A 22687-nucleotide genomic window follows, 5' to 3' on the forward strand; every position below is an offset into this window, starting at 1 on the left:
AGATAAAATGCTTTAATCATCATTTGAATTAAGTTTTTATTGCATCTGTATAATAATCAAACCAATACTTTATTATTCCATCCAGTTTGAATTGTGTGCAGTCTTGTCTGTCCTCCTCTGGACTGAAACTATTTCTGAACACAAAGCGAAACCTGACAAAGCAAAGAGAAAGAAAAACCTTTCAATCATTTCATCTTTTTGCTTCAAAGCACCATATGCTTCCAGCAAAGGTATTTCCATTAACCTTTAAAACCGGCAACAATTTGTTTCCATCAGTGGCGACCACACTCCAGCAGGGAAATAACAGTTCATTTTGATTTGAAATAGCACTGCTAAAAAATTAAAATCTATTTTTCATTCAGTCTGACATTAAAAGCGAGACTTTTTAAAATTTTTTATTCAATCTCTGTTTGTGCAGAAAAAGCAATTGGGTTTCGGCTCGCCGTGGAAAATTACAGTCCCGTTTCCGCCTCATCTGGACTCTCCCAGGGTTTCTGGACTTTTGGAGACATTTCCAGCATTTCTGTCCTGCTATTTAAAACATAACTGGGGTTCAACATCTGGGCTGTATGGCAATGCAGCTCAGAGGCGAGGACCTGCCGGGTCGCAGCATCTTTTTAAAAATGACAAAGAACTACCAGACATCGCCGATTCAGGAAGGATTACACCTGACAGGTGGCGCGCTGCACCCAGAAGTCTCTCCGTCCAATTCGTTATGTGAAGAAAGGAGGGTCAGCTTGCTGCAGGGGGAGTTGGAGAGGAATGGTCAGTGAGCTTTGAGAAACAGACATGGAGGGAGAGTGCCTCCTGTTGTTAGTCACGGGAACAGCATTTAAGTTTTTACATGCACCGACCTGTCAAGCTAACCTATCCTCAGAGCTGTAGGGCAGGTTTTAGGCATTTAAAAAAAAAAAATCTAAATTTTCAACCTATTCTTACACTTTTATTGCTTCCAAATTTGCTGTGTATTTATTTCCTCATTTTCTGATTTAAATATCTGCCTGCTGGAGAAAAAACTGAAGGCATGCTGCTGATAACAGTGAAATAAAATGATGTAATGTGATAATTAAGTTGATCTGATCAGTCTAATGCAGAGCTGCTAACGCCAGGAGATGTTAGAAAGCTGGGGTGAAAGCATCAGTTACACACAGATGCCTCCACTGAGTCAGCGGGGGGTCAGGGAGGATGTCTTCAGCTTCACCCGTCACCTGTTTGTATCACCGCGGCAACAGATGCTGTAACCTCAGGAGGTGATCAGGTTCACACAGACGGACTACTGTGGAAGAACATCCACGCTAAAATCCAGCTGTTGTTCGAATCATCGCAGTTACACACAGGCCGCTTTAATAGGTTCACCTCGCTAATGTACGACTGCTTTTCTCCAAATGTATCGAGTTGCTGCCGCGCGACTGGCTGAGTCATTATTTGTGTTAACGATCAGAAGATCATCTGACCTGGGAAAGAATGGCTCGAAGAAATGATTAAAACTGAAAAATAAATGTCCGTGATGAGGGGAGGTAAACTTTTTTTCCATGCGTTTTCACACTGAATCCAGCTAAAGCACGGAAATATGTAGCTATTGCTTACGATGAGCAGGAAGAGCAACTACAGACACTTCCTGATTGAAGCGGTGAAAAAGGACATGGACATGTCTTATCGGCTGTAGAGTTCGATCAGGATTTCTGGTCATACATGTAGACGACAGACCTGGGAAACTGGTGGTCATTACCCTTTTCTGATAGTTTCTGACATGACATATTGCGGCTCAATTTGGCTCAAAACAGCTTAAAATCATTGAAAAAGGACAGGGGGGAAAAAAGTGTCTGTCCAGAGTCCAGAAGGCTGGTTGAGTCACTGAAGAGTGTGTAACTGGAGAGGTTCACCAGGTTCGGCTTGGAGAAGGGCTGAAGCTGCAAACAAACAAAACGGTGTCATGTCCTGACAGTGCCACAGGGTTGAGCCGGAAAACAGGGCAACAGCTGCTGAGGACGGCCACCAGACCAAAGCCATCCAAATGCTGGAACCGCCAGCGCCTTCGACTCCACCTGGGCATCCAATTGTTCCAAAGAAATCCCAAACTTCCTGCGGCCTTTTCACAATAAAAGCTTAGACGGGAAAGATGGCCTAAAGACGGAAGGAAGCGGCAACTTTTTTTTGTGACCAAACCAACGAAGTAATGAAAAAGCTTCTTCACTGTCGAGGAGGAAGATGCTGTGGAGAAACCAATGGGTCTGCAGCAGATGATTGATGGGAAAACAAAACAGACCTAACTGTAAAAACAAAGAGATACTTGCCAAAAATCACAAAAGATAAACTAATATCAAATGGAGCGATTTGATTTCAAATCAATATTTTTAAAGGATTCATCTAAAAGGTAAAACTCCAGCATTATGAAAAGCTGACGTTTCTTCTTTGGTGTCAAAAACCAATTAAACTTTCAGAGAATCCTCAGGTTACATCACAAATCTGATTTTGCAACTACCCCGATAGTTAGTGACACACATTTTCAGCACAAACAACACTTATCTGATAAAAAAAACAAAAAACGAGCAGATCAAACACAACCTTCCCTCTGAATGCAGGATTTTCTCTCAGATTAGATTTTCATTCTAGAACAGAGACTGCCTCACAGCTGGAGCTAAAAGCTCAACGGTTATGGTAAGCATTTTCAGAATAAGAGCAGAAAGTCCGGGAAATGTTTGGAGAGTAAAAGCAGAAACTCTGCTGAATGTTTTCAAAATAAAAGCAAAACCTTACATATTTTTTTTTGGTGGGGGGGAGAAATGGCAAACACTGATACTTTGGGAATTAAGAGAAAATTCTGGTGCATAATTTCAGAATAAGAATATTTTACTAATTATTATTAATTATTGGTATTAGTAGTAGTGGCAAAAAAATATAAGAAAGTGGTAGAATAACAGCAGAAATACTTATGGATATTTTCAAAATAAAAGCATTAAATCATTCAAAATCAGAAGAAACTGCTACAAAATGTAGAATCCCTGATGCATATTTCCAGAATGAGATCAAAACCTCAGATCAGAGACTCACATGGATGCTGCGCAGCTTCTTTCTTCCTCTCTCCAGGTGGTTCAGCAGCTTTCGCTCTCCGCCCGCCGGCCTCAGCAGCTGATCGTCGGCTGAGAAGGTCTTCCTCAGAGCGACCCGCTCACCTGCCGGCCACACAGGTGTCACTCTGTCCGTCTGACCCAGGGCATCGCTCCTCCCACTCGGCCCGGCTCTTCTGGCTCCACCTGCTGCCGAACCACCTGGAGGATCGGATGACCAGAAGTCGCGCTGCACAGAACCTGGAGAATAGAAACCAGAGATGACCGGTGGTTACTTTACACCACAACCACACACACACACACACACACACACACACACACACACACACACACACACACACACACACACACACACACACACACACACACACACACACACACACACACACACACACACACACACACGTACACACACACACACACATACACGCATGCATACACAGGGTGTTTTCGTATTTCATTAGAGTAATGTAGTATTTTAATGCTCAGAGTAAGTAGACTGATCAGACAGACATGACATAACATAACATGAATACTTTGAATTATAATAGACTGTTTATGTTGCATAATTACACATAAGAAACTAAATTATCTCAAAAACAGAAAAACGGATACATTTTTTTTCTCTCAGAATGTTACAGTAAGATCAGTTCAGCCGGTGGATTTAGCTGTCAGATAAAACTCAAAACGTTTTTAGCTGGAAATGAGAAAAATTGCATCTGAAGAACAGCGTCAAATTAAGATCTGCTTTACTGTCAGTCAGTACTGCAATCAAAGCACAACGCAGAACTAAATCAGCTCGCAGAAGCTCAGGTGTACCAACACATAAGAAATGTCTTGACAGGTTTGACAAATAAAACGAGGTATGGAGGTCCGAGTGGGTCGGGAGCTGCAGCACGTCGTCCTGCTTCAGGAGGTTTTGAGTTTCAGGTGATGCAGCTGCATTAAAGCTGCATGAGGACGGTCAGAGGCTAAACAAAAGGAAGCTGTTTGTGCTGCATGGAAGCCATCCAGCTCAACTTCAAATTTGAGAACACAAACTCCTTCGCTCGGAGGGAAATGCAACAAAACATGAGCACTTTGAACTTCCTTGTCACTGAAAGGTGCTGGGGGAAGTCACATCACATCGACTTGACTCTGCATTTAATAAAATGGTGTTTCAGACAGTCGGTGTCTACTAAATGTGATGTGAAAAGTGTCTCTCTTTTTTGTCCATTATCCTTGGGAAGAAGAAGAAATACTTTATTATCACTGGTGCTGTTGAAGAACCTCCATAACTGACTCCAGTCAGTTCAGAGAAATAGCAGCTTTCCTCTAAAGCTTTCCCCAGATGTCAGAGATCCTCTACTCATCTCTGAAGCACAGCCTAGCCACCCTGCAGAGCAAGCTCCTTTCAGGACACTCAGGTCACAGACATGGAGCGGTAAATCCAGAGCTTTTCCGTTTAGTTCAGGGCCTTCTATACCACCACTGATCAGAGCAACACCTTTATTACTCCAGAGGAAACCATGACTTTAATATCCAAAGTTCTGTCAGCAACAGTCGCTCACTTAGTCAAGTAGGCGCTTTCAAACAAGATGTCGCCGGGAGAAGTTCTGAGAGCGGAGAGGCTGAACCTCAGAGGAGAAAGTTTTCCAACAACCAAGAGGGATGAGGGTGATGCAGTAATGCCACTGTTGCAAAGCCTGATGCATCGGTGAGACCACTAACTTTTGGAAGCGAAGGACAACAAAGACAGAGAGGAATTTTGTAGAAAGTACAGGAATTATCAGCAACCTGGTTATGTCCTCCTGACTAGTTGGGGGCATTTGCAGAAAGAAAAGTGGAGAGGTACTGTGAATCCCACATCATGCCAACATTAAAAAATTCTGATCCAATACATTTGTGAACTTGTTCCTCCTCAGATTGAGCAGACTTCCTTCCGAATCAACCAAAGGATGAAACACAGCATCAAAATGTTTTCCAGGAGCAACTTCTTCTGTCATCCAAGGATGAGATTGTTTATGATCAGTCGATCTTCTCCAGTCTTCCCAGATTGAAATGAAATTTTGAAAACAATCAACTCCACTTTTTTTGTACAATTTGTCTTGGTGTCTCTTCAAGCATTTTAATCTTCAAAGAAAATGAGTTTCAGACAGAAGAGCTTGAACACAGTCCATGTGTAATTCTCCTTTTACAGTATGTTTTTATACTCCATTCAGTCAAAAAAAATTATGAACTGCAATTATATTTTAGTTTGTTGAGATGCACCAGTATATGGTATTCTGTAAACCTTTACAAACCTCAAATTAAAAAAAAAAAAAAATTCTGTCTCAAAGCGTTGGCAGTCAACAACCACCGGGTGGAGCCATAGAGCTCCGTTAAGCACTGAACCATGTGGGTCGAAGCACCAAACCTCACCAAAACTTTTTTTTTTCTCTTTTCCTTCAAAGACAAAAATCTTTCTGAAATGAAACCTTCCAGTACTTCTCTTCTGGAATATTTTAGAAGCAAAAACTTTGGAGCACCTGACCATCAATTGCAATGATGCTTTGGCCTGATGCAACATGAGGTTTCTGAACATGTGTGTCATGTGGCTCCTGCAGAAGCTGGAGATGCGCAGCTGCTGCTGGTGATACACCAGAGTTAGAGCCATGAATGTTTGATGAGGAGGAAATCGACCTGACAAACACACCGATCGCATCACTGAAACACATCGGGAGAGTTTATCACATCTGTACCGCTTGTTGCAGGCTGAAGAGAGAAGTAATAGCTTTGGAAACACCAACCCATCCGGCAGAATCAGTTTTAAAAAAGTGCTAAAAGTTTGAGTGAAACTCCTGATTGTTGTTCTGATTTGTGCAGAATTTGAAAACGCAAAAATCAATCCGCTTCAGGTCCCGCCATTTAATTATTAATTTGTTTTGCTATGCTATAGATTTAAACTACAAACTCTAAAGATAAATATATTTGTTCCATCTGAGGTGACAGATTTTACCTTGCTGTGTGACAAGTTTCTTTTCTGAAGAACGCTCCATCTCCACTTCATTCCTGCTGTAAGCCTCAGGTCTACTGTTATATTGTCTGCATTCACTCCGCGTAACCATGGTAGGCAAACTAAAAATAAATTAAAAATCTCCTAATCTCACTGGAAAACCTGCAGAGTCACTTTATTAAAGTTCAGTGGAGATTAAGAGCCTGCACAAAGAGCAGAGATGTGACGTTGGTTCAGTCTGTCTTGCAGAGTCTTGAGTTTATCTCGGCTCTGTGCAAGTTAGCAGCGTAAAAATATCAGAGATCCCAGAGCTAACTGTATCAAAGACAACGGTGTCATCTCTTGAGTCATCCTTAATAACTAAATCCAAGCTTCCCGTGTCCACAACTTTTAGCACAGAACGATGGAGACACAGCACCATCTGGTGGTCAGAAGTTAGGCAACGTCCCAAATAAAACTATTTCAGTCAGGGAGAACGTCAGAGTGAGTGACCAGACCACTGGAGAAAATAAGACAAAAAAAAACAAAAAAAAAACAGAAACTAATCTTTGCATCATAAACAAAAGGTGAGGTACATTAGAGAATATAGGATCAATAGATTTGACCGTATCGCTTGCAAAGTCTTCAGTGTCTACAGCCAGAAGTTGAAGATCTTATAGCTTAAAAAAATGTAGGGAGATGATTAAGAACACTGGTTCTGCTTTAGGGACTGCTCTGCAGCCGGTAGAGCTGTTTATACAAAGAAAGATGCGTTATAGTTGGTGTCTGGCGGTGATCTGAGTATCGGAGGGGGAGTTCTGTCTCTTCAGGAAACACTAAAGAGCTCCTGCTACTCTATGCTTCTGGTTGTAACCTCTGTGCTCCCCAATGTAAAGTCTAACTTGAGTTTGGTCTCTCAGTAGGGCTTCACTCAACAGTTTGGCAATTCGGTTCAATCATGTCAGGAACTGTTGCCATTATGCATTTGTTGATGATGGAAACTGAAATGTAGTGGAATTCTGCAAGGTGTTTTTCTGCCATTTCAATGGTAGCATGGACTTGGAGTAAGATTCCCCTCTCCACAATCAATGTCCTGCTACCATTGCCTGTCTTACTGCTAGTGGTACTGGTGCACTGAAACTTGGACACGGTTGGGTGTGCTTCTGGAAGAGCTTTCCCAGAGCTCTGACCTTTACTTTGCTGAAAATGTATCATTAAAAAGAACTATAAAAACAAAACAGTGAAAGCCCTTAAATAGCATGACATTTTCCGCAAACAATGAGTGGATGGAAACTTCTCAAACTAAGTGTAAATTGGCCTATCTGAATGCAGGGTGACCAAAGCTGAAGCCAAGAGAAACACCTGGAAGACGTTCAGCTGAAATGAGAACCGCTGCTCTAATCTGTTCCCCCAGGAAGCTCGTTATCATTCTCCAAAAGGGTGGAGCTAAAGAGCGGAGCGACTCCCACAGGAAGTGAAGCGCCGCTCAGAGTAAACAGCCACAGCGACTCCAGCACCAAAGCCTGAACCGTCTTCTGCATCATATCAACACCTCGCCTCCTCTTCTCTCTCTCAACAAACGACGAAGACTCCCAGACCTTCTGATGGAGTACGGATAAAGGGTTACGGTAGGGTTAGGGTTGATATTGGGTTGGTGAGCCAGATTCAAAACCGACCTATTGAATTTTTTTTTTTGTTAAAACTCTTTTCATCCTAGTGAAGGAGCTGGATGTCAAGATTAAATGAGATGATTCTCTGTTTTTTTTAAGTTTCTTCATTTGGATGTCACATTTTTAACATAAATATTTTTATATTCTCTTTTTATTTTGTAAATCTGGTTTATTTGTCCTTCCGATTCTATTTATTTTTATCCACAGTAAACTCCGTCTCTGCAATGGCTGATCTGTATGAAGTCCTTCAATACAAATCTTTGATTTCCTTCGCTTCGTTTTGAAACACACAATTTGCTAAACTCTAAAGAGCTTTTAACTTTTCTCACATAAAAAATGTGATTAAAAACAAAGAGAGGTGAGTTAAAGACAAAGTTCAAATGATCAAATAATAAGTGAAAGAAAAGCAAGTGTTCCAAGTACAGATCCCCGACTGAAGATGTCCTTTCTGTTGACATCCGCCAATGCTCTGACTCTCTACAACCCGATGCCATTAGCTGCCATTAGTTCTGACCTTCAGCGGTCCAGTGGAGTCCTCCGGGGCTGGCAGCGAGCCGCCGCCGCTTCCTGACGCTGACGCCGCTGCAGGAGGTGGACTCTCCCGTTGCCGACCGCGAGACGGTCTCTGAAGCGGCAGCAGGTGTAGAGGAAAGGATGGGCAGGAGAGGCGTAGAGAGGAACGTTGCCTCCTTTCCCAAGGCGGGTGTGAGAAAAGTGGATTCTCTGTCCAAGGCCCTGCAGAGAAGAGAAAAATACTCACACCTTAGAGCTAAACTAGCTGAACTCACCTGGCCAACAGTTAACATTGTGGTATAACTACTAAAATGCTAATTGGCTGCTCTTGATGTCTACTTTGAGTCACTTGGGGAAACCAATTCCATGCAGCTAGGCTTCCTGAAGCTATGGGCATCATGGAAAGGTGCTGTTCTTGGCAAAGCTAACGTCCAATTCTGGGATGGCGGAATGACTGCAGGAAGACCAATGGGGAATTTTTAGAGCAAGACCATATCTTTTACCACTGATGTCCAGTGGAAAAGCACATTCCAAACTCATTCCAGATGCATATTTGAGAAAGAAGATGCTGGCCCAACCCGAGCCCTGTGAAGAACTCTCTAGAGTTTAAGACGACTGTAGGAAGAACGGGTCAGCAGTTGCTTTTGAGGTATTCAAAGACGGCGCAGAAAACGTTAAAACAGTGCAAGGATCAACCCGGTGTCCTTGTGAGTCAACTGAACTTTTTGTCAAACTTTTTCAGGGCAACAAATCCCCGTTTCAAACAAGATTTTCAGCTTTCACCTGTCCTCCGAAACGACGTAGCTGCGACTCCTCCATGATCCCCTCACCCGCTGCCTCCTTTTATTTTTCCTCCTGAGTATAAAGTCCAGCAGCTCGGTCCAACTCAGCATCTCTGACTGAGTCCATCAGCGTACGTACACGTCCTTCGTTAGAACAGTCACAACCAGCCAGGGACCGCTGAGTGCTGTCTGAGACACGAGTCAAACTTTTGCGGTTGACAAAAGGTTTTCTATGGATTCCCAATGAAGCAGAACTAACAGAGGACTGAAGAAACGCTGCTGCTCTCAGGTATTCAGTGGTGGATTGCAGTGGTGTTACCTTACCTCACTGCCTGCATGTGTTAATCAAGGAAATCGAGAATCAAGTGCTTCAGATATCAGAGTTTATGTGGCGAGGCTTTAATGAATGGAAAGTTGAAGGCCGATGCAATGCGATTAAAAGGCATTGGATTCGGATATGTTTAGCTCCTACAGTTTTGTCACCATTAAATGTTTCACATGGGAGTATTTATGGCACAGAGCAATTTGAAATTGAGTTTTGTATTTGTGGATTTTATTTTCAGTCTTTCACAAATCCAAAACAGCAGATACAGCTTGTCAAATTATTAAGTATACAAACTGTATACGTTAAAACATTTTTGCGCTTACAGTGTTGCCCTAAAAGATCCAAAAACTTAAAGAGATATGTAAAGTTTTGTAACTGTGAAGTGCAACTGATTTATTTTCAAAGAAAATAACCTGAATAAATGCAAAAAAAAAAAAAAAAAAAAAAAAAAAACCAAAAAAACCCCAAAAAACCTGCTTTATTGATGGTAATTTGTTGGGAAAAAAGCAACATGACCTCAAGTAAAAATAATCTGAGCTCCACTGCAGCTTGAATAAAAACGATCAATATGAGTAACTTCCAACAAAATAACACAAAATAATAATCTCCCCCCCTGCGGACCATCTAAAGCACATTCCAGACTCGTGTGTCAGATCTGTCTGAAGACCTCCTCCAGCTCAACTTCAGCATGTGGCTAATGACCAAACTTCCTCATATTCCATTTCCTCTACATCTATAAACACCGGTGTTTTCCCCTCGGGCGCCCTGCCGCCGCGCAGCTTATCTCTGCCGCTTGTGACGGCCATCACCATGGAGCCAGACAGGTTCTTTATGAGGAACAATGTTCCCTCCAGCTGCAGGAGGAGGGAGGAGCGCCGTCTACAGCCCGGCTTTGTTCTGGCACGACCGCAGCGCTGTTTTCAGAACCCGTTGTCTCTGCCGGGGACTGGGCCGAGGTTCTGCCAGAGGAACGTTCCTCTCAGCTCCCAGTTCCCGTTAAAGTTCTTATGATGATAAGTGAAACGAGAAAACTGTCTTTTTTGTTTTCAGTTGCTTCTAACATTTTCCATCATGGGACGAGAAAGAGGAGGGGGGACATTGGACTGACTGACATTGGACTGACCACTATAATTGAGGGAGTTATGTAACCGAGAGCAGATTAGTATTTTAGATTATGGACAACAGTAAACTTTCCGATTATTAAAATGAGATGGAAGACCAGGAGTGTGATCCAAAAAAAAGAAAAAAAATTCTGCTGGGAGTTACAGATTCCCAAAGCTATTCGTTTCATTATGTGGTTATTTACTGGAAAACTGTTTGGACCCGGAGAGTTACTCCCGAGCGAGTTCCCTCTTCACGCAGAACTTATTAGTCATCCGTCTGGTTTTCAGCAGGTTTTGGTTTAATTCCCTGACACCAGTCTCCTGCAGAGCTGCATAATTGTTCAGCGTGAGAATTTATTCTGGTCAGGAGTGAGTCATTAGGCCGGGAAACAGCAGATCCGCAAGAAAATGAATGTTCCCAGCGTGAAGATACTTCACTCCTCGGGCCAGGCTAAAGCCAACAGAGGGCCAGAAGAAAACGACACAAAGCCCTCTGCAAGCTCTCATAGTGAGACCACTGGACATGTGCGTACATAACTGTACAGAAATACAAAAAGCTGTTTTCAAATGTTGATTTCATTTATAAAGGGCATAAACCAATTCAGTCCAACCTTTGCCTGATGTGTGAGAGAGTAATAGCTTCCATTTTAAATCTCTAATTAACTGTGTTTGACCACATTTTTAGGGTTGTTTTCACAAGCCACACAAAACTCTGATCACTGCCAACTTAGTAGAACCTAGAAACGTCTGGAGCAGAGCCTTCCTGATAACAGCCAAGTGTGACCACATGGCTGGTTGACCAATTGTCTTTGGTCTTGACGCAAACACCAGGAGTCGACGTCGAGAAGAAAGACATCAAAGAAAGAAACGTGTAATAATCCCAACACGTCTCATCATTCTATTATTTAGCAATAACAGTATTGCAATCCTAATTGTTTCCCCTTACATCCTGCAGCCCAAACCTGAGCACATATTCTCGTTTCCGGAGAAACCGAGTCGTCTTTAGCTGTTAGCCAAAACATCATACTGTGTGGCTTGTTTCATTTATTTCAATTAAGTACTCCAATAAATGAACTTTTCAATGATATTCTGAATAATTAAGATACACAGTTACCCTATAGATTCCATTTCGTTCCACAGAAACAGCTGAGATTGTTTTTTTATATATATATTAAAATAAACTAATCAGCTCATGTTTTCATTAAAAAAATGTAACTAAATGAAATTCTGCCCAGTGATGCCAAAATATTTTGATTTTTCTAAACTTTTTCTAAACCTACATATCCCATCATATCAGTTTATTCCGATAAAACATTATAGATTTGATCTCTTTTTTTTTGTCATTTGGGAAGATGTATGCTCTACAGGAAACCAAATGAGAACATATCAATGTAGAAACTAAATAGGATATTAAAATGTATAAAATACATTAATATTTAAAAAAATAATAATTAAGATTTGGTTTTTTTAATCTGAAACATAAAACAAAAATTTTAATCACTTACAGGTTTCTGACTCATTTAGTTGAGATTCTAAATCAAATCCACTCGTTTGGACTCTAAAAGCGATGATTTACCTGAGCAGGGTTTCTCCCGGCTCGCTGCAGATGGAGCGCCGGGAGATGGAGGCCGCCGACGACGACGAGGACATCGTCGGCGAGTTGGAGGAGCGGTTGGACGCGTGCGAGGACGACAGGGTTGAGCAGGAAGAGGAGGTGTGGGTGCCGTCCAGGGGCCTGGACAGCAGCAGGGAGGACGGCATGCACAGCCATGTCTCCAGGTCCGAGTACTTGGAATAACTCAGCATCTCCAGGACGCTGCAGGAGGACAGAGGCAGACCGTCACGGGCTCTTGTTTCAACGCCCGACTTCCACCCCGTTCGTAGCTCTTACCTCTCCTCGCCCACTCCTGGGATTTCATCCCTCTCGTCCGCAGCCTGGAAGATGCAGGAGGTCCTGGACTCTCGGGACGACAGCAGAACACAGGAGTTCTCAGAATCCACAGACATCTTCAGCCATTTCTATGAGAAAAAAAGAAAGAACAAAAAAGGATCTACTTGATTCCCACAAATCTAAATGAAAAACTGAGTAGCAACAGAATTCCCACACTGACCGTTTCCATATATTTAATGGGGTATGGCAAATATGTCAAGGTTTGTATCAGTATTTGTCAAATTTACAGATAGATTTCCTGCACAATGTTAGCCATTAAACAATATGTTCTTTTGTTCTTTTTAATGTGTCATTCAGTGGTCATTATGTCTTACAGAAGTAGCTGGAAACATTTCGATGCACAAAAACACAACAGGACAACCTACATGACTTAAAGCTTTCTACTGTCGAACAAAAAGATATTGGAAAAATCAAACAAAAATAATCTCAGGTAACTACAGGAAACCATTTCACATCGAGAACCAACATTACCCCTTTTGGAAAAGTCTATTATGATTGGTATATGTCCTTTGTTACCCTTTGGAGGTCTTATTATCCGCTGTAGAGTTGTTTTTTTCTTCTTTTTTCTTTCCCTTAAAGATGTGTTGCTTTTATAGGAGATGCAACAGGATGCACACCTTCTGTAACATCTTACTGTCTTTTTTCTCATTGGGTCACGTAGTATTTCCCCCAAAATCTTAGCAACCACTTGGCAGATGTTTTTGGTAAACCTGAAATGTCTTTGTGTTTTGTGACATGCAAAACTACTTCATGTTGTCAGACAGGTGCTTTTCAGGGGCTTATGAAAATCAAAATCAAATCAGAGTTTATTTGGATAGCACATTTAAAGGTGATTTTTATAATACAAACAGAAAGTTACAAAGTTTTAGGAAAATGCTTGCTGCTACAGATCTGGTTAAGGCTTAATGAACTCAACTTTTGCAGAGACTCACAAGTAATTAATAACTCAGCATGGATTATAGCATGTAAAACTGCCTTTTGTGTTTACTCGGGTTACGTATGTTTTACTTAAAACACTCATTTGATTATATAAAACATTTATGGTGAGACTCAAACACAAAACCGACAGATATTTGAAAGAGGGCAAATACATTCTAAGACCTATGAATTAAATTTAGAGTGGTTTCTACAAACCTGAGCTGCACAGTGACTCACCGTCCTTATAAAAAAACAGCCATCAACTAGCAATTAGGAACTAGCAATAGCAGCATTATATGGGACTGCTTGAACTGATTACCACAAGCTCATAAAATAAAACCCTTGACGTTGCAAACAGTTCATATTAGTCTCATCACTAGTTTTAAGAGTGGGTGTTCACTCGTCTTCATCAGCCAGAAAAACTACATTTTGACTCCATGCTATGATGCCTTTTTATTCCCAGTTAGCTGGTGACGAAGATAACCTCTGGATGTACGCAAGACAACAGACGGTTGTTTAGGGACGGTGAGCCGCATGACAGTAATCGACTGAAGATGCGCCGAATGCTTGGACACGCTGTCCTGTAGGTAGTAGGCCTCCAGTTTAGACTTTCTTGTTCACAAAGGGGAAATTGGGTTACCCCTTAAGTTGTCATGTTTATAAATCACTACATAGGATGTGGATAACGTTGGGAAGACCCAACACTTCAGTGAGGAAATCAAAGTACAATTCCGTGACATCTCGGCCTGAGACAGGAATGAGACAGTGTGTATCTTTGCGAGATATTTGCCAAACTTCTTCTATCAAACTCCATCCAGTGATGCTGATGCTGTGTGATGTACCAACTGAGTCTGTTGACCATCAGTCGGTAACTCTACCTGACGACGCCATCACTCCACGCTTGGGTGAGAACTACATGCAAATTTCACCGTTCCAATCTGCTCACTGGTAAACTTAAACCAACAGGTCTCACAAGACCGTGAAGATTAGCTACAGACTGACAGCTAAAGCTCATCACTCCTTTATGGGGAGCTTGCTGGAACCTGAAAATCTTGTTAAAATGTGTTTATGTGTCACAATAATCAGGATTTAATAATAAACTTGTTTATGACTGTCTTTAAACTTCTCTACTTACTGTCTCCGTGGTGAACATGTGGTATTTAGCTGAGAGGGAATAAGACATTTGACAGGGTGGCGACAGAAGTTGGAGTTGGTCCAACAATCAATTGGTTGCTGGTCCAATTCCATCTTTGTCTTTCTCTGTTGTTGTGCCCTGAGGCAAGACATTTCACCTGCTTTGCCTGTTGGTGGCACGGCAGCCTCACCTCTGTCAGAGTGCCCCAGGGCAGCTGTGGCTACTGTCTAGTAGCTTGCCACCGTGAGTGTGAATGAATGGGTGAATGTAGTGAGAAGTGCTTTGTGGACCTCTGGACCAAAGAGCTATACAAGTGTAAGCTGCTTCCCATTTTATAAGAGAGAGCTGCTGAAACCTGGACAGAGTCCTATGTGCATTTCTAGCCTTTTCGAAGCAGTGGCTGAAGTCGTAAATAGGCAGACGATCGTCAACACATTGCTCATTCCACAGTGAATCAATCTGTGCCTCCACAAACCAATCAGAGTCCAAATCTGAGAATTTCTGACAGCAAACAAGAAACTAAGACAGAGTTTAACCCACAAGCAATACAGCTGCCACTGTCAACCGAGCTCCAGCTTCACAGCTGCTTCAAGGCACCAAAACCCAACTTTACCGTCTATCTCTTCCTTTCTCTGGAGAAATAAGGTCTCCTCCTCCGCCTCGTCCTTCTTCCCTTGTCCTCCACAGAGCAGGAACATCTGCTCAGACCGGGCCCTGGCCTGGAAACATGTCTTTGTCCCGGCCCGTTTAAAACATCCCAAAAATACAGACGGCCGGGCTGGAGAGGAGCAGAGGGAGCTCACGTTTCACTGTGGTTAACTGAGTGCAGCGAGTCCCACATCTGGAGGGTGTGAGCCCCGCCGCTGATCTGCCTCCCACCCAGCTCCCATTGGACGGCCAGACGTGAGGAAGGAGGGCCTGAGGTTTCCTTCTGTTCCCCTATTCAAGGCAGGAGGGAGGAGAGAGGGAAGAAAAGATCAAAAGACAAAAAGAAAAGGGGGGGACAAAAATAGAGGAAAGGGAGGATAAATCGACAGGAAGAGATGTATGATTTTGTAAGCTTGATGTCAGATTTAAATCCTTTTAGCCATGGTTAAGAAGAGACAAGTTTTATACATTAAAACCTTTAAATCAACTGAAGTTTGAAGATTCTTCGTACCAGAATGGAAAAAGAGGGTTGAAAACAAACAGAGAGGAGGGAATAAATAAATGCCGGAGCTGTCAGATTAGACAAATGGAGAGGGAGAAGAGAGGAAAGAAGGAACGACAGTGATAATGACAGAAAGCAAAAGAACAATGTTCATTAAAAAAAAACAAAGAAAATTGGTTCTTTGAAGAGTAAAAGTACAAGAAAAGGAAAAAATTATGAGGGATTTGCCAGAATGACATGTCCTCTGCTGATGAACAGATCTGCAGGATAAGTGCAAACAGGAAGAAGGAAGTTTATGAGCTCAAACTATCTGCACCAGCAACATAAATTATATATATATATATATATATATATATATATATATATATATATATATATATATATATATATATATATATATATATATATATATATATATATATATATATATATATATATATATAAAAAACCCTTTTTGTGGTTTTAATGTCAACAATTACAGCAGCAAAAAAGCGAGAACACATGGGTTCGTTCAAAATCAATTATTCTTCTGATCAAAAGGAAAGCCACCGAGGCTCTGATCAGTCAGAACGGTTAACCGTGCTTGTATTCGGCTAATGACATGGCCTCATTGCCTCGTTGAGATTCCAGTGATGAAAGAAGAAGTTTGAGCTGCAAGATTTAGACCACTCCTCCCTCCCCCCCTTTTTTTAGTCCGGACACAATTACTTCCCATTTGCTGTTCTTTATAGGACAGATAAACAGAAACAAGGCCAGAAATAGGAATGGCAAGTAAGTAAAGTTCCAGAAAAAGTACATTTGACAAAAGAATTTTGAATAACCTCGGTTCCCAATGACCAGTGAGAAGTCCAAGAAAAGTTTGCCTTTAAGTTATAAAATGGCTATTTACCTTTAAGTGAGAGGGACAAAGTGAAATTCAATTTGTTGAGTTTTTGAGAAACTACGAAAGACTCTCAAATCAAGAGAACAATATTTAAGGACAAAATATCTATCTTAGAAGTGCGGAGCGGCTGATTTCCGTGGCTACTTTTCATGTTGCCATTTGTTTTGTATCAAGTGAGCTTCATGGGAAAGAATATCCAACCATTTATCAAGTGCCTTCAACTGGAACATGAGTAAAGAAAACTTTACTCATGTGGTAAAGAAAACTTCAAAAAGGAGATAAAAAGTGAAAATCAAGTCGGAGTTTAACAATCTGGCCTGCCGAGACGTTTACCGAGTGCAACGCTGTTCAATATTCCAGGAGCAATTTGTTGATGATCTATGAATTATGATAATAATAATTATTATTATTATAATTATAATAATAGTGATGACAGACCCATAAAAACAAACCGTTATTGATAAGAAACAGAGAAATCAGGGAATTATAGAGAGCGGTGGGAACACAATTGTGTGTATTAAACTTGCACTTAAAATCATTTACCATTTCCAAATTAACTTGAGTGAACAGTAAACATTACAGGAAGTTAGTCTGTAACTTTAAATCGATGAATTCATCAAGAGCCAGTCCGTGTCGCATCTTTCGTGATTTCAGTAACTTAGCAACAGAATTCTCTCGACTGAAAATACTTAAATCCAAACAACATTTGAACCGCAGTCAGTTGCCAACAAACAGCAGCAGAGTGGACACTGACGAAACATTTCCCATAATGGACTCCGTCATGGACTGGCACAACCTGGAGCACTTTTTTGACAAGTATGTCTTAACTGTAAGTACAAATGTGGTGGTCCTGTTCACCACTTAGATGCCAACATACCTGCGCCACGGTCTTAATGTTTAAAGTTATGTTAAGGAGACAGTATCATGCACAAACAAGCAACTATTTTGCCTTCAGTTGCTTGAGAAATGATATGTGTCAAAAAATAACTTAGAAAGTAACAAACGTAAGAACTTTGAGTTTGTAATTTGACTTTAAAAAGCTCCTGCTCTTTCTGACTCTCCACCTTTGGCATGTCATCACAACAATGCAACAATATACCATTTACTGATAGTATAATTAACTAATTAATTAATGGTATAAGGCCTTGGGTTTTGGTCAAATCCTGCAGCTTCCATTTGTGTTGTTTACTGAGGATGTTGCTGCGCTGTTGTCCCGTTGTTTCTTTTCCTGTTTAATTTCTGTCAGACCTTTTATGTTTACATGTCGAGTTACACAAATTGATGCCATCTGTTTAAAAAAAAATGAAGGTACGATGATGCACCCCGAGGACTTTTGGTCCGAATTTACATCATCGTATGCGTGTTTGTCTTTGAATCCAACCCCAGAGAATCGGACGCAGCTGTAGCGCTGCTTGAGAACTCTTTGGGATTTCTGATTTCTTCCATCGTTTTCTGGCTGCAGGAGACAAAACAGGAGGAGATTAAAGATGTAATCAAAGAGCTTATGATCTGCTTGGAACAGAACAACACAGGTACAAACTAACTAACACACCTGGTACTTGCTGGGGCTTAAAGTGACTTGAAGTAAAACTGCGGTTTGAGAACAATGCAAAGTTCAATCAAGTTATTAATGTCGTTGATCTCAAAAGGAAAGTGCTTATGCATCCACTCTTTGAGAATATTTTCTATGGGAAAAGTGTGACTGCGTAGCAGTTCCTCTATTTACCGAGGTGTTCTTGAGTAAAACATGAAGTAATTTGTCCAACAACTGAAGCTTCTTGCAAGCTGGGTCATTAATACCATAATAATCCCCAAACAAAGGAGCAAATTTGCGTCATAATAGCTCAATGGTCCAGTTAAAGACCAGACCTTGACCATGATTAAAATGATGTGGTGGGTCCTTCAGAGAGCTTGTCAGGATCTAATGTCTGCAAACCTGATCGAACAAAATCAACTAATCAAAATTCCATCGTAACGATGTGAGAGATTGATAAGACGAACATCAAAACACTGCTGAGAGTCATTTGTAAAAGGTGGCTCTACAAGTCGCTTATTCACTCGATTTAATTCTGTTTAACAAAACAAAGGAACATTTGATGTTGTAATAACTCAAATGATCCAAGTTTCTTCAAAGAGTCAATAGAAATGGTTTTCTTCTTGGATATTTAACATTTAATTTGAAGAATCAGCTAACCAAATTCATCCTGTTGTTGATACTTTGTCTTGAAGATTATACTATATATATTGTACTATATTTATAGGAGGCAGGAACAATTCCCAGAACAAAGCCTATTTTTGTCACCTTTCTTTGCATTTAAAATATCGGGTGCAACTTTGATTTTCTTAACTTTAAACTCCATTTTAACTTGATGTTTCCATTATTTCCCGAAACACAAACCCGTCGAATTTAAGGAAGTTACAGTGACTCCCTGGTTCTCTGAAGCTTTGAGATGGTCAGATGGTCTGACCTCTGAAAACAGTATTTTTCTTTTTCTCTTTTGTTTGTTTCAGCTGAACATAATGATAGGACTTTGGATGTCTTGCCAAGCAACAGCACCATTTCTATTCCCCCTTCAGTTCCAGAAAAATCTGTGGACCTCACATTCAAACCACAGATACAGTAGAGTCCTCTCTTTTCGGTTTCCTGACATTCTCAATCGCAACTTCCAGTCGTGAAAGCTGTTTCCATCTTTTTCTGCAGTAACGTCTTGTCTACAGCAAGGCTCGGCTGTAAATTGGACCTAGACTTTATAGCCAGAAACAAGTGGAACTGTGAGTACAACCCAAAGGTGAATGAACTTCAAATGCAACACTTCCAGAGTGCTCCTCCGGCTGCCAATACATGTACACTTTGCTCATACCTGTTTTTTTTTCCCTTCTGTTGTATTTCAGACTTTTCCAGCAATCACCATGAGAATCCGCAAGCCAAGATCCACAGCACGATTGTTTAGAAACGGGACCCTTGTTTGTGCAGGAGCCAAGAGGTCAGTGTGTTCTCCAGATCCTGGAACTCAGAGTGCTGGTCTCGCTAAAGTGACCTTCTCTTTGTCCGTTTGGGCAGCATCGACGAGTCTCACCGAGCAGTCAGGAAGTTCGCCAGAATCGTGCAAAAGCTCAACTTCCCGGTCCGCCTTCTGAACTTTCAAATCAAGAACATTTTGAGCTGCGGCAAATTCTTCCCAGTTCACTTAGCAGATGTTCGACAAGCATATTGTAAAGAGTGCAGGTGAGGACAGCTCTTTATGAGCAGCAATGTACAGCGTTTGCATGGGACTGGAAGTGACCTGCAATGTCCAATATGGCCAACAAAGGGCTGAAATGTTGGCATCACAGTTGAATCCTTAAGAACTTGTTGCCAAGAAATACTCAGATCCATTGGAAAAAATTTTGAAATTCATACTTCTTCATGAAATTCTCCCAAGTCCAACATATCAAAGGTGATGCCGACTTGCGGGTAACACACGGTCCCATCACACATCGCATAATGTTCGGTGTTTGGCGACCGCACCGATTGTGCACGATGACGCTGGGACCCCCTGTCACTTTCTCTCATTTTGTGTGATGATTACTCTTCACAGCTACCACCCGGAGATGTTTCCAAGCCTCTTTTTTCGGGGGGTTCCTGGAACCACTGCCACCATCTCTCCAAATGGGTATGTAATTCTAAATGGTAAGTTCCATCCAGGTGTGTATCAATCACACTCCAGTTACTTCTGCAAATCACTGATGTTCTGATTTTATGCAACGTCAATAGCAAATATTCCTGTAGTAAATGATTTGACTTGTCAGAGTCTTAAACATGTTTACTTGAAGCAGAATATTGGATTCTGTTGAAGTTGGTGTTCTTATTGGTCTGTTTGGTTCAGCAGAGAATAAAAAAGTTTAATTTTCTTTAACCCTATTGGTCTGATGGCACAGTTCTTAGAATAGTGTTGGTTCTACAAATGATCAGTCTATGAGAAAACCCCCCCACAAAAAACCAATTATCGGTTATTTTTCAGAGTATTTTATTTCATTTTGAGCCTGTCAGGACATTTTGCAGTGTCGTATTAGAAGTTCTACTATTCCAGTGGCTGTATGGCTAAATCTGGAGGTTTCACTCTATTTTTCTTCTGATTCTGGTGGTTTCACAACGACCTTTCAGGTCCTGTAATTATTTCTTGTGGAAACTCTACAAAAACCTAAAATAGCCCCAGAATCCCTTTGAAAACGGTCTGAGGACGTTTTCAGCGTTCTTTACTTATTCTCTCGCTCTTGTGCGCCGCTACTCTTTTTCTAGTTCTTCTCTGGGCTCCTCGGTTGTTGCTCTCGATTCCACGGTACCCTGGAGCCCGACGAGAGACGCATTTTGGAAAATCTCTTTTTTTTATGTGTTAAAGTTGTTGGCTGGTCTAAATAGATTGCTCATTTTTTAGGGGGATTCCCAGAGAGTCTTACGAGATTATGTTTTGATTTCCAGGACCTCGAAATACAGAAGAGCTCCATAAAGCATCAGAAGCCATCTCCCTGATCCTGAGCCCCTTCAGGAAGCAGTGAAAACCAGAGCTGCTCTATTTTAAACTGTTTGTGAGATGCAAACAATTTTGAGTAAAACAATAAATCTCACTAAATTGTTTAAGAGAGAAACTTTGGGCTGTGTTAGTCAGGCTGGTTATTGCTGTCCCTCAACGCACCACTAGATGTCATCATGGTTCAGTGTTAACACAGGTTCTGTTTTAGTTCTTGTGGAAGCTGAAGTGGCATTCATTTTTAATAACAATGACGAGGATCATGGACAAACACTCAAACACACACGCACACATGTTTAGTTCACCCAGCAGCCTCTAGGTGGAATTGATTTGGAGAAATCAACCCTGAAATATTTTTTTATATTAGCCAAACTTTTCAGTCTGTCTACTGACAGGCCGTTCAGTATTGTCGGTGTTGGAACCGGGAGAGTTTTCCCAGGACAAAGAGACAAAGATTGGAAATGCGATTAAAACAAATGAGCAAAAAGAAAAAGAAAAAAGAAAAGCAGCTGAAACATGTAGAGCAAAAAGCATGTGGGTCAGGACAGAAAGAGTTTGTGTATAGCTGATTTTCCTTATTTAGTAAAAACATCACCAAAATATACATGAAAAGAAAATTTATGACAAATTTGGGGGGGGAAAAAAATCAATCAATACAGAGTCTTAGGCAATGAACAAAATGTGATCACAATAGAAAAATGGTAAATTGATTTTTTTTTTCTTTCATTTGAAAGCTTAGTATTAGGAGAGAGTTCAGGTGAAAGCTGAGCAGATGCAGGTCCCTGTGACCTGCTGACCCCTGGGCTGGAGCATCCTCCTCGCTCCTCTCAGGGGGATGACCTCTTGACCTCTCCCAGGACTCCCCTTCCCCCCAATCCTCTTGCACCATTCACCCCACGTCGACGGTTTTCTGTTCTACCTCGTTTTTTTTTCAGCCCACATGTGTTTGCTTCCTTCCCAGTCTCCGCTCTGAGATTTAAACCCTTTCATTAAATTATTTGTGACCTGCATCCCTCCTCATCCTTCCTCTGGTTTATTTGATCTGGTTTTCACATCCTGTCACTCCTGCTCCACTTGGCTTCAGTTGCTTTTCTCTCTTAATAACATCCTGACTTTCCTCTGAGCCTAATATTGCCAAACGGTCACACCCTGCGCCTTCTTGTTGCTCAAACACAGAGAAAATCAACTAAACATTGTGGATTTTGGACAGTTCTTTCTATTTGGCTTTTGCATGTGGAACAAACAAAGCAAAGGCTTCTGCCACTGTTTTGTGAAAGTATTTGTTAAAGCACCGCAAGTGAAATTAAGCTAGAAATGTGGACTGAAGAAGCTCCCTTTACAAAGAGAAACCCGCCGATCTGATATTTTTGATGTTGGTCAGGACGCTAGCAGCAAGCAGCAGAATTTAGGACTAGTTGCAAACGCCTGAATGCCTTTTTTAATTACTAAAAAACCAAAAAAACAAAACAAAACAAAAAAATCAACCAGCAATTTTGCTGTGCCCTCTCCCCTGAGTTCTGAAAATTTTTGAAGACTGACACAAGTTTATTTAGATATAGATGCTAAAATTTAACCGAGTCCAGAACTATTGTGGTTTGCTCTGACATTTTCCTGATGGGTCTTCATCTCTAAACTTCTTCACCGATTTGTTGCAACAACTGAGGACGTCCGCCACCAATTCCTAGTGCAACCAATTCTGGTTCCACAAAAACTAGATTCTAATTCATC

General features: G+C 41.3%; 2 protein-coding genes across 3 annotated transcripts in view; one reads left to right on the forward strand and one right to left on the reverse strand.

The window, feature by feature from the left end:
- Nucleotides 1-15231, reverse strand: part of ankfn1 (ankyrin repeat and fibronectin type III domain containing 1) — a 74548-nt gene extending 59317 nt beyond the window's left edge. The window contains exons 1-5 of the mRNA XM_055043205.1: nucleotides 15032-15231; nucleotides 12306-12433; nucleotides 11991-12230; nucleotides 8206-8426; nucleotides 3052-3308 (exon numbers count right to left, since the gene is read on the reverse strand). Of these exons, the coding sequence (XP_054899180.1) occupies nucleotides 3052-3308; nucleotides 8206-8426; nucleotides 11991-12230; nucleotides 12306-12421 (834 nt within the window). The 5' untranslated portion in view covers nucleotides 12422-12433; nucleotides 15032-15231. The remainder of the gene's footprint in view (nucleotides 1-3051; nucleotides 3309-8205; nucleotides 8427-11990; nucleotides 12231-12305; nucleotides 12434-15031) is intronic.
- A 1930-nt stretch (nucleotides 15232-17161) lies between these two features.
- Nucleotides 17162-21077, forward strand: LOC129368153 (uncharacterized). 2 transcript variants are annotated; one of them, XM_055043013.1, is made up of 8 exons: nucleotides 17162-17280; nucleotides 17914-17983; nucleotides 18963-19071; nucleotides 19153-19240; nucleotides 19344-19435; nucleotides 19513-19677; nucleotides 20030-20121; nucleotides 20911-21077. In XM_055043013.1, exons 1-8 carry the CDS (start codon nucleotides 17221-17223, stop codon nucleotides 20985-20987), a joined length of 753 nt encoding a protein of 250 aa, XP_054898988.1. In that variant the 5' UTR covers nucleotides 17162-17220; the 3' UTR covers nucleotides 20988-21077. The 2 variants fall into 2 exon arrangements, with proteins under 2 accessions (XP_054898988.1, XP_054898989.1); XM_055043014.1 differs by having other exon boundaries at nucleotides 17179-17267.
- The last annotated feature ends 1610 nt before the right edge of the window (nucleotides 21078-22687 follow it).

This window comes from Poeciliopsis prolifica, unplaced genomic scaffold, assembly GCF_027474105.1.
Source record: "Poeciliopsis prolifica strain line A6 unplaced genomic scaffold, Auburn_PproV2 SCAFFOLD018, whole genome shotgun sequence".
NCBI classification, from domain to species: Eukaryota; Metazoa; Chordata; class Actinopteri; order Cyprinodontiformes; family Poeciliidae; genus Poeciliopsis; species Poeciliopsis prolifica.

What these genes read in the sequence shown, in the direction of transcription:
- LOC129368153 (XM_055043013.1), top strand. Translation starts at nt 17,221, where the DNA reads ATGGACTCCGTCATGGACTGGCACAACCTGGAGCACTTTTTTGACAAG. An exon ending in CTTGGAACAGAACAACACAG is followed by an intron (nt 17,984 to 18,962) that starts GTACAAACTAAC and finishes TGTTTGTTTCAG; the next exon opens with CTGAACATAATGATAGGACT. An exon ending in ACTGTGAGTACAACCCAAAG is followed by an intron (nt 19,241 to 19,343) that starts GTGAATGAACTT and finishes GTTGTATTTCAG; the next exon opens with ACTTTTCCAGCAATCACCAT.